Source organism: Coccidioides immitis (assembly GCF_000149335.2).
Source record: "Coccidioides immitis RS genomic scaffold supercont3.3, whole genome shotgun sequence".
In the NCBI taxonomy this organism is placed as follows: Eukaryota; Fungi; Ascomycota; class Eurotiomycetes; order Onygenales; family Onygenaceae; genus Coccidioides; species Coccidioides immitis.
In genome coordinates this window covers 2298195-2312157 of record NW_004504308.1, presented here as the reverse complement: position 1 = coordinate 2312157, position 13963 = coordinate 2298195, and the positions used below count along the sequence as shown (strand labels likewise).

The window sequence follows — 13963 nt, the reverse complement described above, 5'->3', positions numbered from 1 at the left end:
GTGGATCAATTTTGGCAGACCTCAAGTAGAGGGTTATCATATATTATAAGCACATACGACCATAGGAAGTGCAAAACAGGGCTTCCCGTCCGCTCAGCCGTACTTAACTCACTTGCCGGCTGGCTAGTAGTTGGGTGGGTGACCACCAGCGAATCCCAGCTGTTGTATGTTGTTTTTTTCTTTTTTTTTTTTCTCCCTTCGTCTTTCGCTGTCGCTGCTCTCTACGTTCATTCCGGGTGTTTTTAAACCCTTCACCTGAACATGCTAGTTTTCCACCACTCCCCATCTCTTTGTGAAGTGCCTGAGCCCGAAAGGCGCTGGCTCATTGGCCCAGCCCTCTGGGATTCCAATGCATGCTGGTCGGCTCTTCTGGCTCATACCCTGCCCTATTGTCGCACCCGTGTGCCAAGCCTTGCAACATTCGAATGGACTCGCTGAGAGACATGCTGGTCTGGTGTGGGCTACATTTGCCAGGGGTGCCGTGACTATCTGTCCTTGTGGGCCCCTGCGCCGCATCAGGCTGTAACCTATCGCGTGTGCGGCTGAGTATTTTACGAGCCTGGGGTCAGAGGCCCAAGGGGTTACTGGGCAGGGAAAAATGGCCATAGGACCCTAAAAATTACCGATGAGTTGGATATGATAATGGGGCTGCAACTTGCGATGTTCTCCTGTTCAAGACCCTATCTCCTGTTTTCCAATCTCGTCAGGGCTCAACCACCATCCCTCAAGTCTATTTGATCATTTCATTTTCAGGCCTGCAACTTAGAACATGCACCATTCCAATGAAAATGAGCATGGCACAGATCTCGCACTAGATGGATCAACATCCGGGTTAGCGGACATGGAGAGTGTTACCACTTGCGCCGGGAGACACACAAATATGAACAACCACGATACAAGGCGTCACGAGCTTGACGATATATATCGCAATATCTTGCAATCGGATTTCCGGCAAATTTTGCAAGAACCTCGTCCCAGGCTGGAACCTCCCCTGAAATCAGGGCCATCTCAGGATGGCCAGGCCGAAGAGAGGATATGCTCGTCTCGCATCAATGCTGGGGGGATGGAATTCTCGTTTGCAGCCAGATTAGGAGATAGTGATGCAGGATCATTCCCGGGTATGTCAATACACCAACGGGTGTAATTATTGTTTGCTGAACACCATTATCCAGTCACCCCGAGGAGACAGACGCCGTCCAAGGCATCAACTAAACCCAGCCCGAGTTCCCCTTTTGATTTCTCGGCCATGCAAACAGAAATCTCCGACATGGCCGTAAATTTGAAAGCAGCGAAACATGTCCGTGGTCAAAAAAGTCCTAACAAGAACGAGTCCATCGAGGACGCGGCCCATTTTCTGCAAAAGATGCCCTTTAACGAGTCAAGACTTGCCACAATATTACCCACTGCTGTTCGTGGTAGGATCCTGGAGAGTTCAGAGTTTTGCATCTCGCTCACGAAACAGGGAAGACGATGTAAAAACAAGCACAAAGATCTAAGCAACGAGGCGACAGATATTCTTAAAGGCCTTTCTAGTCTCAATGTCCAAAGCGATTGGAAGGATATTTATCCCAAGCTTGAGAGCATTGTCAAAATGTTGATGTGTTCGCAAACGCATGCAAAGACAGGAGTGAAGGAGCTGCTAGCACTAGATGGCCAAATGACCGAGTTGGAAAGGAAACGAGACAATGGGCTTGGGCCTATTAGGGATTGTCTCTTGGATCTCGTGGAACCCTGGTTCGAAAAGATTTGCAAGAACAGCGATACCGAGATCAACAAGCTGCGGGAAGACCAGGATCAACGGGCGAAAGCTGAGGCCGAAGTCTTGAGCCAAGAAACACCTTCAAAGGCCATGGGCAAGAGCACTCTTGGTCTGCAGTATAATCTGGGAACCTTTTTACCTTATCAGCCCGAGGCTGTTAGATCACTTTCGATAAAAGAAGCTATCAGACAGGAGCTTGGAGCGCCCCTCTCATGCCGGGACTTGGATTCAAAACATATCTATATCTACTGGTCCACTGGCAACTTTGGTTTGGTTAAAATTGGTGTTAGCGATGATGTTTCCTCCAGATTACAAAAATGGGGGCAACAATGCCAGCATGAGGTCAAGGAGCTTTGGCGTGAAGATATCTTTGTTAAACACGCTTACAGGGTTGAGAAGCTAGTCCAAACAGAGTTGAAAGAAGTTCGATTAAAAGTCAAGTGTAAAGGTTGCGATCGGTCACATAGAGAGTGGTTCAAAACCAGCTCGGAACATGCTGGCAAGGTTATTCGAAAATATTCCAGTTGGGCGGCATCGATGCCGTACCAGTTTGACGAACAAAGCAACAAATGGGGATTAAATAAAAATGTTGGAGACAGTATGCTTGAAGACCTCTGCGAGCCAATACCGTTCCCGGAATTAAAAGTTAAATCTCCAAGGAGGACTCGACGGAGTATTGCTAAAAGTGGCAAGTCTGCACTCTAAATACATGCTTTGAAAACCTTGAGAAAGGATTTTTGCCTCCATATTTTATATAAGAGTTGGTTGTGTATATACTATCGGGTGCAATGCTCTATGAAGGTTACAGATCTATGAAATGTTAATGACTCTCACGATCTTCATCCATTAAACAATGATACCTGATCTTCTAGGCCTTGGATAAGCTAGCATATATTGCAACGGGCTGGCGTGTGCAATGATATTGCTTAGCTTCTGGAACCTGCCTATTTTCTACTATTTTCACTATCAAAGTCACACTTTTCTTGTTCACAAAAGTGGTTCTGGAGTTTATCTATTTCCTATCTTCTCGCTGCCAGGGTAATGCTTGCTCACAGGAGGATAGGATAACATTGGTTTGTTTTGTCTGTTTATGCTCAAATTAACAAAAGCAACCTGGATTTTCTTTCGACCCCTTTAAAAGGTGTGTGATACATGATACTCTTGATTCAGGCACTTTAGAAAAGCATAGAGTACCTATGCGTGGGGATGCCAGTCATCCATATAAAGTCGACATTGCTCTTCCTCTATTGATAGTCACCCATACTATAAACCCTTTTCAGGTTGTCAAGAATCTGTCTGACTTTCAATGGAGTAGCCCAGTAAAAGTTGTCCCAATAGTCCAAAAAATGACTTTTCATGCAGTTACAATCCCATGCACAGATGTGACCGGATCTCTGGTTCTTTGGCGCAAAGATCGCTTCCTTATAGGTTATGAGATTGGAAACAGGTATGCTTTCATCATCATTGCTATCTGTTCTCAATTCAATCTGGTTGTTATACCAGGATATCCCTATATAACAGCAGATGATGCCAGCAGCGGGAATTATTGGATTATGCGCAACTGCTTCACACAGCTAATGTATAATCCAGGAGGGCAGATAATAGCCTAATAAAAAATAAGTGGCATATGACATAGCTACTGTAGTACCAATGAGCTATCTTGATAGTATCTTGCGGAGCATCCAGTTTGAGCCTGCGTACATAGATCCAAGTGGCCTGCACTGTTCAGGTGAAGCTGAGAGGACTTCGAGGTATTTCCCTGAAGATGGCCCAAACATCATTGTATAGTTAGCTCAAGATCCCCCCACAGATCCATCTGAATACAATCATTATCCATCAATGAAGATAGCATATGACAGAGACAAAGGCACATGAGTATATATATATGCCTGTTTCTTATTGACCCGCCGGTTTGTCACAAAGTATGAGACCCGACGATATTGATTGGCTTAGACGCCATCCTGACGTTGTCGGATAAGATCTGGTTGGCTTGTTGGGATAAGAGCAAGGTTGCTGTGGCTTTTCACTTTGCTTGTTGATTAGGATAACTAACTCTCACGACCCTCCTTTGAAATTACGGAAATGTTAACTAAACCCCGTCGGCCCTACAGGACCTGTCCTAAGGCCTAATCAATCCTTAACCAATCCCTCCATCCCTTTAATCAGGCCTGAGCATATTTATCAGCACCATCATCCATATGCAAATTACTATGACCTAGGAGCTGAGTGCTTGGGCTTTAACTCCTGTAAAAGATAAAGCGCATTATTCAATAATTTCAATTGGATTTGGCATATCAGCATTTTCCCCTGGGGACATGCGGCATTCGGACAATTGGGCGGAGGCTGAACCGAGGGCAGCAGATTGGAATGCTATGGTACGATGTTAGCTTAACCCATCCTAATCCGAGATACCATGCATGTGTGTGCAGCTTCCCCGGGGCGCCACATATCCAAGGCCTTGGATGCTTCACCAACCATAACCGTTTGCTTCATCGTTTGACCTAGAGCCCGCATTGTCCTCGTCATCTTCCATAGTGGCCTGCGGCTCGTTTTCACTGAAAATTCTCCTGATTGAATCTTCCAGCAGCGAGCCTATCAGAGCCTTATTCTCACGGTCGTCCTTTTTCATCTTTTCAATGAGATATGCCTCCTTCCTATCAAGCTCTTCTCGTTTCTGATGGATGATGTCGAGCTCTTGGCAGACGGTATCTTCAAGGGCATTCTTGTTCATTTCCATGGCTTTGATCTTGCTATCGATCTCATTATGGAGTTCATCCAGCTTTAGGCTGCGGACGGAGTCCTGTAGGGTTTCGGTGTAGTTCACGGCAGTCTCAACCAGTTGGCTAATTCCTCGCGCCGTCGTTGGAAGCCGATGGACAGCTGTGTGCCGGATTCGATGCGCTGAGCTGAGGATATCGCGCAAAGGGGGGCCGGTGATTTGAAGAGCGCTGGGCGAAAGATTGTTCGAGTGCGAATGCAAGATACTCGTCCACTTCGTGAGCTCAACGGCCTCTGCGCAATCCCACCCCTTGCTGTCGAGCACAGACGGGATCCATCTTTTGGCAAACTCAAAGCAGCAATCTTCGAGAGTGCTCTGGACGATAGTGAGAATGTTGTGTTGGGCTTTGTACGGAAAATACGACGGGTAGAGGGACGGGGGATAATCTTCTTCAGCCGCCGGTTTCAATTCTTCGAAGGCAGGCAATGGCTTAACGGCAGGCGGAATCAATTCCCTGTCCTCGATATCACCAGCATTATCCTGTTTGTCCGCAGGCCCGCCCATAGACATGATTTCGTCGAGAGCCTCTGCCACCGACTGTGCCGCACACTTTTCTGTCACCGTACGCTGCGCATCGCGGTCTGGGAAGGAATGAAAAAGCTCTGGAAATTCCACCTTGGCCTTCAGGTCCGACTGAAAGACCCCGTTTTCGAGCAAGAGACGTAAAATCTCAACGACTTTTGCAATCCCGAAGTCTTTAACAAGGGGAATGGTGGCTTGCCGCTTCTCCACGATCTCTCGGACCTTCCTGGCTTTACGAACTTGAGCATTCTGTCCCGAAAATATGGCTCTGCAGGCTAGGTAGACGCGCCTTCGATCGGTGGTAGAATATGCCATGTTGGACACGCTGATTCCTTAGACCCAGATGGTATACATACGACCAAGGGGGGTATGAATAAAACCCTCTTTGAATTGCGGGGGAAGGGCCGTCTGGCTGAGGAAGAAAAAAAAAAAAATCCATACTCGCTAAGCAATCAGTAGCACCTTTTATATGCAGAGGGCGGCGCTACACGCATGTCCTCCATAGTTGGGTCTGGGGTAGTCTGCACTCCGGTATGGGGTTCGATATCTGATTTCTATCTGGCCCGCCCGTTTTCCCAGACCATTCCGTGGCGCCAATGGAAACATGACATCTCAGCTCACGATCCTGCGGCTGCGGGCCGGACGGGCTTTGGCTATGATAACACAAGGCGCCTCAAAAGTCAGTAAGCGCCGAGGGTGGAGACGCCGAGAGGAAGGCGTCAGCGGAAGGGCTACAGAAATATTGTTAGCGAGAACTATTTCTCCAAGTCAAGCAGAGACATGCCGACAGTCTTGCCTGCGTTATCGAAGGTCCTTCGGGTGGTAGTAATAGTAGATCTTTCGTTATCCTTTTTGCTATCTCATCTTCGGATCACCGCAGATCCGGAATGTATGTATGGATGGGGGAGCATTCACTATGCTAGTTCAACCGTTGCAGCTTGAACAATGCCCATTGCCGCGTCAGGCCAAGTACAGTTGTCATATTGTTACTGGTAGACAGGCCGTACATAATTCCCAAAGTCACTCGTACCGTGACTACTGGTGCTGTACTGGTTTGGAACTTTGGGAAAGCTATTTATTTGATTGACGGAGTACAAGGTTCTTTGCTTGACATTTTCCGCCACACAGCTGGAAAAGACATCTGGAACTTACTCCCCCAGCGGCCTGGATACTGCGTGAATCGAATTTTCAAAACGTCAGGCAGCTGATCAGCATCTCATGGAACCCGAAGACTTATTTGAATCTTGTCATGGGGGGCCGGGCGCTAAAGCACCCAGAGTGCGTCGAGCGCAACCATGTTTGGCTCTTTTCTATGACGTGTCTTCCATGGGCGCCTAGATAACTTCTCTTGATGATGCATGACAGACGTATTATACACCTCCCGTCCACCTCATACACATCCTCCCTATTACCCTCTAATGACCAATGATCCAGCATTTATTTTGTTTTATTTTATTTTTGGCGCCAGGGGGCAACCGTATTCTAAATAAACTGTCAGGCGATGGCCTCAGGTAATGCTTGATTTGTTGCTGCGACTGCGTCATGAGAAGTGTACTCCGTAGGGTGATCTGTGTAAACGCTGGGCGCCAGTAGACATAACATGCCTATCTATCGATCAAATCTAGGGCTCATTTCGTCGTACGTCGCGTTGTCTTTTGCTGGGCCTAGAAGCGTATGAAAAGAGCCAAAACAACGCAGTATAGATGACTACGTGTGTGAGAGAGAGAGAGAGAAGGGGGGAGAAATAAGGGACGTTGGTAGGAGGCAGAAACGATATTTCATTTTATGTAGCTGGCATACATACTTGGACTATTAGATTTATATAGTTCTGACACTTCGAAATTCCCCCACACTTTTGAAATCAAAATAGCAAGGCAAATTTAGAAACAGGAATTAAAAAAAGAAAAAGAAAAAAAGAAAAAAAAAGCCAATTCAGGTTTGCCAAAAAGGGACAATTTAAATCCCACCAATAATGCCATACACCTGATAATGCAAGGGTATATACTCCGTATTATATATTCATTTTGGCCACTCATGAACCCCAAGTAAATCATATAAGAAAACCATAATAACGCCGAGGAACTTTTTCTTTTCACGCCCATTTTCCCAACAAAGCCATCAACGCCGCACCTAGACACAACAGTCCGAAGGCGGCGAGGACAGTGCGGATCGGCGCTCGCCGCATCGAAGTGCTGAACATGAATTCATGCGCCATTAATTCCACCAGCGAGGTGTAAACCAGGATACCCGCAGAGATGGAATCGAAAACGCCGTTGACGATCAATGTGGTACGGCCTTCCGGTGGGTAGCTGTTGCGCACGCCTAGTCCGATGGCGATAGCGATTGGAGTAGACAGGCCAAATGCGAGCGCGAGAAGATATGGAGTGAATCGTTTCGAGTGGGGCCATGGAATGGTTGCGAGCCTGGACCCAAGACCGAGGCCTTCGAAAGTTTGGTGGAAGAGGAGGACCACGTAGAGAGTTTTGAATTCTTCACCGGCGACGGCGAGAGTGAGGCCGATGAAAATGGAGTGGAAGATGATGCCGAACTCGAGGATGAAGACTGATGTGAGTTGAGCACTGTAGTCCTCGAATAGAGCCGTGTGGGCGCCATCGAAGGGGTCGGAGCCAGCGTCGGAGGGGTGGTCGTTCGAGTGATCTAGGTGATCTGGTCCTGGGCGGTGAGCCCTGGGGTTCTTTTCGGCCCGGGAAACTACGCCAGCCTCGGTCTGACGACCTCCTGGAGACTCGTCATGATGGCCATGGCCGAAATGTGCGTACCGGATGACCATGAGCTCGAGGAAGAACAGGAGTATGACGGTTATCAACATGATCCCTTCAACCCACGGATATTCCGTGATCGGGCCGGTAAGACATGGGTTGCTAAGGGCCTCATGGGCAGGAGCCAGTAAGTGAATAAACGATGTGGCCACGATGACACCAGAACCAAAGAACTTTGCGATAAAGAACACCCAGGACGGCACACGAGGTTTTCTGCTGTTGTGACGCGAGTGTGGATCCTGTCGAACAAGGACGGGGAGGAGAGCCCCTAATAGGGAGCCCGCCAAGATCACAAATACAGCAGAGACGCGCAGGCCCAGATGGCCATCGAATTCATTGCCAGTATCGCAGGCAGGAGCTGGTTCACTGGGTTGTTCCTGGCGGCTGGCGAGTGTCAAGAGTGAATCCATGGTCTTGGAGCGACTCTCAAGAAACGTTCAGAGAGCTAGAAAGGATTGATTTATTCTGTATTGAGGGGGGTGAACCGCCAGTGTCCAAAAAGAAGTAGCGCAGGAATTATCAAATTGAAAAGGAGGTGGTGCGTGACAAGGGGCAGGTATATATCTGCACGATGGAAAAGCAAATATGAGGGGGACCAAGGGATGGCGACTCCGCCAACTTTTTTCGTGCAAAAAAGAAAAAAAAAAAAGGGAAAAAGAAAAAGGCTAATATCACAAGAAGTGACCACTTGTGGGGTTTCCGCCGCTTGTCTATAACTACTTTCGGACGGGAAAAAATGGAGCTTTGACGTTAAAAGTGGAGGGATAGCAGGGAATATGATTCCTTCACAATGGTGAGAATTATCCGAGCGATGAACTTGAGACAACTGCAGGACCAATCGAGCTCCTCAACAGCAGCTTCCCCGCAACAACTTTGACAGCTGACAGGATCCCACTAGTGACGATAAGCTCTATCGCGTGTCGCTTGGGTGAGCTTGAGGGGGGAGGAAAAACGTGGGAAAAGGGTGGGTGTGTGCTGGCGCAATGAGGATAGCGCAGCGGCCGCCCAATCGTCTCGTGGACCCGAAAATTGCCAGCAACAAGGGTGTGCTGAAGTCTCCGGGATGGCGTCCTCGTATATCCCTCGTGGGCGCGGTATTTTCTTTTTACACCACCACGCCACTGCGGCCAATAGTCGTCAGAGGGGAACAGAGGGAACGAGCAGGGTCTCGAGCCTAACGGGAGACGATGCGCAGGGCGGTTTCCAAAATCGATAATAGGGGGGTCGCGGAGCTTTGCAGGGAGATGCCAGGCAAAAGGCGGGCGGTGGGCTTAAGTACTGTCGAGATTTCTGAGCGGGAGAAGGGTTTTTCGGGGCGTGTGGGGGAACCGCAGACAGCGGCAGAGGGAGGACCTTGGTAGCGGGCCTGCGATGTCGTAGACGACAAGAGAGCGTTTTTGGGCGAACTCAAAAAAAAAACAGTTGAAAGATGAGGTGAGGACCTTGGGAGTGACCATTTTCTCGGCTGCTGATTGGCCAGGAGGTGTTGAAAAAAATCTCCAGCTTCCGCCAACCAGAGCGCGTAGAATAAAAAATCGCGGGGGACCTTGGGGGAAAATTGCTAAGGAACGAGGGGCACTTCTTCTCTGATTGGCCTGCTTGCCCGTCTTCATTCTCTGCATCCCGCTTTCTGGCAGGCAAGCGCGGCCGACGGGTATTTTTTTTTTTTTTGGTTCTGTCTCGCGATGGACCGTGGTTGGCCAGTTCAAGTGGTGAGACGTTGTTCGTTGTCGCGCTGGAGGGACCGGCGACTAGGAGGACGAGGAGGAGGAGGAGGCAGGAGAAATCAAGGGTTGCTTGTGAAGACCACTGGGATGAAGAGAATATAAAAAGGCGTACTTTGAACATCAGAAAAAGCATCACAGTCCCAGCATGGAGCCAACCTCTCCCAGGTCGAACGGCTTCCCGGATGAACCCTTTTCGCCCTTTTCCTCGCTATCATCCCCGCCGGCTTCTTCGTTCTCCGCTGACGAACTGGAATGATCATCTTCCGTTGCGAAGCTCACCTGTAAGGGCCCGGCCGTGAAGAGGTAGAACATGAACATCCCCAGTCCCAAGGCCACGGTCGCTGCAGACGTCAAGGCTTCGCGTTTATAGCCATCAGCGAGTGCCAGTACTTCCTCCGACTCGAGTGATCTATCCTGGCCCATCTGCTTCAGTCGCCTGCTGAGACGGATGTCTTTTACCACCGGAATCGAGTCTGCGATCCCCTCGAATATGCGCAGCCCAATACCTCCTAGGCTGATTCTCTCGGGGATCTGCCACGGTAGCCGTGAGCCAGTTCCGGCTTGAATACCAGAGAGCACTGCAGCCGCGTCTACCGAGCCTCCAAAGCATCTGGCACCGAGTTTCTTCACATATGCGCCCAGGCGCGGTGCCTGCGCCTGGATGTCGTCTTTCAGCCAGGGAAACGGTAACTCTGGAACCATAGCCAGCGACAGATATCCCAAGGCCAGGCAATCCAAGCTCGATGGTATATTGTCAGAAAGGAGATACCCTTTCTTTTCTAACATCTCCTGTAGCGGTTCCACAAACGATGCCGTCAGGCCTTCCAGCCGGATCCGGGACTTCTGTGATGGCTTGCCCAGGAGGCCGCTTACGGTTTGACGCGGCCTCGTTGCCAGGCTCCTTGGTATCTGACCAGCGGCCACCGAGTTGATATCTCTTCCTTGCTGCCGTTCCTCTTCAACAGCATCCAAATCCAACGAAGATAGCCCCAGGTGCTCCGTCCTCGCTTTAGCCTGCGATCTCACTTGGGGAGGGATAATCCATTGATTGGGCCACTGGAGAAGAGTCCCGTACGCAGGAGATGTAACAGAAGTGTAGTTGTCGCTCGACACGTAGAGAGAGAGATCGATAAGCGACTGGCCATGAAGTTCGAGGAAAGATGAAAACCTGCAAGGCGATTTCCGTATCAGCATATGCACAATCCACCAGTAGTGATGTGAATGGCTGGGGTGAATGTGATATTGGGAGGCAAAAGCATACGCAACACAATCCGCCTGCTCGCCAGGTCCCATCCACCGATCCAGGTCCCATTCTCCATCGGAATATTGCTTCAAAAATGCCACGATATTTCGAAACCCGCTAATCCACCTTGAGCCCGTCCATACCGCAGGGAGTTCATCTGCATTGAAGTCAGCATGGCCATTCCTGTCTCTGCAAGCTGATATAAGATCGTGACGACAATCGGCACATACTTGTAGGCACTATCTTCGGATCACTGTCTGGAACCAGCACCCATTCTGGTGAGCCATTTGTAGGCAGCGCGAGAGCAAAATAAGCGATGGTGGCAAGGCACTGGGCGTCAATTGAAGGCAATCCGAAAGCCGGACCCCAAGTATGGAGCTCCAACACCATCTTGTTGCTTTCCAGCTAGGTTTGTTCTTTGGATCAGGACGTGAAAACACAATCAAGCGGCAGACGCAAAGGGAATAACCTCAGTATAACCACAGTAGCACAGACAGACACATATGAAATGATTTGCGGGGCCTCAAAAGACCAATCTATCAAGAGATGTAGCTTCTTCTTCGCGCTGCGAAATTCTTTGGTTGTTCAATGGATCAAGCCTTGTGTCACGTGAGGCACTAGGGAACAGCAACATCCAATCTGGCGATGAGAAGAGCATTCCGTTGATGCCCATCCATAGGTTCTGGGACACCACATTGAGAAAAATATGAAAAGATGTGGAATAAAAATTAGTCTAAGAATCTTACGAAAAAAAAGGTATAAGATGATTATGGTCCAATTTAGGGGAACTCGCAACGTTGGTGTTGTTAGCACCACACTTCAACTAGCTAACCTACGGGACTGTTGTCTGGTATGAGCTTATCTCAAGAAATATCGACTCAATCGATCGCAGATGATACCATTCGGTATCCCGGCTAAAGACCACGCCAGATCCCGATCGATCCCTTTTTCTCAGTAAAATCGGGCTAGCTAGATCAGTTTACTTCCGCCCTTAGGCCCATCGACTGCCAAGCAATTTTCATCCTGAAATTCTCCCAAGGCAAAGCCGGTAAGCAAAATTCATTAATCGACTCCAGAGAATACCGTGGTCTCCCCCCTCAGTGAAGCCTGCAGGATATTATGCCCGAATCAATTTGCGCTCGGCCGAAATGTTCAACCGAGCAATCCCCCGAAAGGGCCGTAAATTTTCTGCAACTCTCGGGCGGAACATCCCCGAACAGAGACAAGGGAGGACATACAAATTAAATATCTTCACGTATCGCCCGGGGAGGGATCACCTTCCCCATGAGCTTTGTAGCTCCCCTGAAAACAGCTTGCACACGGAGCACAAGCGGATAGCCTTCGGGGGGGGAGAGGGGATGCTGGCGGGAAACATTTCTCCTTTATGAATGGACGGAGTCAAGGGGAAGAGATCGGCAACCGCAGATCATATGCAATGGACAGTTTACCGCCCAGGGGCATGGATCAATTACCGCTCATGCATTGGAAAATACTGCACGGAGTACGGAGTACTCCGTATTAGAATAGAAAATCTATGGTTATGATGATAGGTGGTTCTCCCTCTATTGATTGCTTCATACTGCGTTAAACCATATGCATATATGGGCCTATTACATTAACATTATATGACCTCTATCCCCTCATCTCTTGAACAGGGAAAAAAAAATGAGAAATAACAAATAACAGCAGCAGCATTGAGACAAAGGGAAAAAAAAAAAAAAAAAGGTAAACATGAAAAGAGGTAACAAGGTAACTGCAATCAAAACTGAAGAATTTTGAAAAAGCAGACAGCAGAAATTCCAGGCCCTTATATTCACTCAACATTACGAATTCATGGGAAAAATGTGAAAAGGCAAATGATACCAATTAAGACACGAGCAAGAAGGCACCGAAACCGGGAAAAAAAGAGAAAAAAAAAATAAAAAGTTGAGCGAAGATCGAAGAAGGAAGGTGTCCCATGTATCATGCATTAAAAACATCGGTATATAATTCTCCTCCAAGGGTAGATCTGGAATTCTTTTTGCGGAAGCAGCCAAATGCAAGAAAAGTCGACAACAACAAGCTCACAAATCAAGCGAGGAACGGAGCGCGGAGTAGTTGCATGAAGCGCGAAGAGGTCAATGCGGGAAAAAGAGGGATTCAGCGGCGAGATTCCCCCCCAGGTCCATGTGACCCACTGCGTTCATCTACTATGGTCTGGGCCTGCGCTTGGGGGGATGGGCTCTTGGATGCACGCACAGCCGGAAAGACGCAGGCGAGCGCAGTTGAACTGCTGGCCGCGCTCGGGAGAGTGGGGTAGAGGTGGGCGGGTTTTCTCTGGCGCTGGGATCGAAAAGCTGGAGCACGATGCATGGCGGCCGGCCAAGGCTAGGTGCGGGACAAGGATTTAGCGGAAGCAGGGTCGCGGAAGTGGCGTCGCGTAGTGAGCAAGGGCAGTGCAAGGCGGATCACCCGATTTAGAATCATCAGACGCCGGCTTTTGCGCCTGCGTGTTCTCTTGTCTTTTCTTTCTTTTTTTCCCCCCTCCTGTGTAGCATGGATGGGGATGATGATGATGACGGGGGCTGCCGTGTGTGAACATAGAACCAACTGCATAACCGCCCGAAGTCGCCTGGAGCCAGGGTGTTACATGCAACGAAAACCGCATCCCGGGAGAAACTTTTCTTTTTGACAGGGAGCTGGGAGCTGTTCGTCCAACGGACCCGAGAGCTCCATGGCTTTTTGCTTTGCAGTAGCAAATCCAGAAGTGTGAAAACATCGGACTAGTGCAGGTCAAGGCCGAGATGCACCCGCAGGGATTAATTGCTGATCATATGATTCCATGTGGTACCTGACGGTGGTTTGCCCCGCCGCCAATGGACATATCACCCCTTCGAGGTGGATAATACAAGATAAGCGATAATGCCCATCGACAGGGTGTTGAACGCGGAACGAGAATTTTCTTTTTTTTCTTTTTGTTTAAATTATTTTTTTCTTTCCCCCTTTCTCCCTCCCGGTTTTCCTCGCCGCTCTCTGTACGCCATGTCCGTGCTGACGTGATATCCTCAAACGAGGTCGTGTGATGTATCGGTACGTTGCCGAAATAGCTCCTCCGCACTGCTCTCCTGCACGAGGTGAAGAGGAGGCGGTTTGTAAGGGGAAAGAAGATGAAAT

At 49.0% G+C, this 13963-nt stretch overlaps 4 protein-coding genes and 1 non-coding gene across 5 annotated transcripts; 2 read left to right on the top strand and 3 right to left on the bottom strand.

The window, feature by feature from the left end:
* Positions 1-55: 55 nt before the first annotated feature.
* On the top strand, positions 56-171 carry CIMG_15510. Its single transcript, XR_001099890.1, has one exon. It is a non-coding gene; the product is annotated as a 5S ribosomal RNA (ribosomal RNA).
* A 259-nt stretch (positions 172-430) lies between these two features.
* CIMG_08079 (uncharacterized protein) lies at positions 431-2593 on the top strand. Its single transcript, XM_001240915.2, has 2 exons — positions 431-1118; positions 1173-2593. Exons 1-2 carry the CDS (start codon positions 770-772, stop codon positions 2462-2464), a joined length of 1641 nt encoding a protein of 546 aa, XP_001240916.1. The 5' UTR covers positions 431-769; the 3' UTR covers positions 2465-2593.
* Positions 2594-4022: 1429 nt separating this feature from the next.
* Positions 4023-5375, bottom strand: CIMG_08080 (uncharacterized protein; the record flags this gene model as incomplete). The annotated part of the gene is made up of 2 exons (XM_001240916.1): positions 4023-4129; positions 4235-5375. The coding sequence occupies 2 exons, from the start codon at positions 5373-5375 to the stop codon at positions 4023-4025; spliced, it is 1248 nt and encodes a 415-aa protein (XP_001240917.1).
* Positions 5376-6836: 1461 nt separating this feature from the next.
* On the bottom strand, positions 6837-8250 carry CIMG_08081 (ZIP zinc/iron transporter; the record flags this gene model as incomplete). Its single annotated transcript, XM_001240917.2, has 1 exon — positions 6837-8250. One exon carries the CDS (start codon positions 8248-8250, stop codon positions 7153-7155), a length of 1098 nt encoding a protein of 365 aa, XP_001240918.1. The 3' UTR covers positions 6837-7152.
* A 1367-nt stretch (positions 8251-9617) lies between these two features.
* Positions 9618-11340, bottom strand: CIMG_08082 (mitochondrial import receptor subunit). Its single transcript, XM_001240918.2, has 4 exons — positions 11280-11340; positions 11041-11215; positions 10829-10967; positions 9618-10735 (listed from the first exon to the last, which is right to left on the bottom strand). The coding sequence occupies exons 2-4, from the start codon at positions 11198-11200 to the stop codon at positions 9700-9702; spliced, it is 1335 nt and encodes a 444-aa protein (XP_001240919.1). The 5' UTR covers positions 11201-11215; positions 11280-11340; the 3' UTR covers positions 9618-9699.
* Between the last annotated feature and the right edge of the window lie 2623 nt (positions 11341-13963).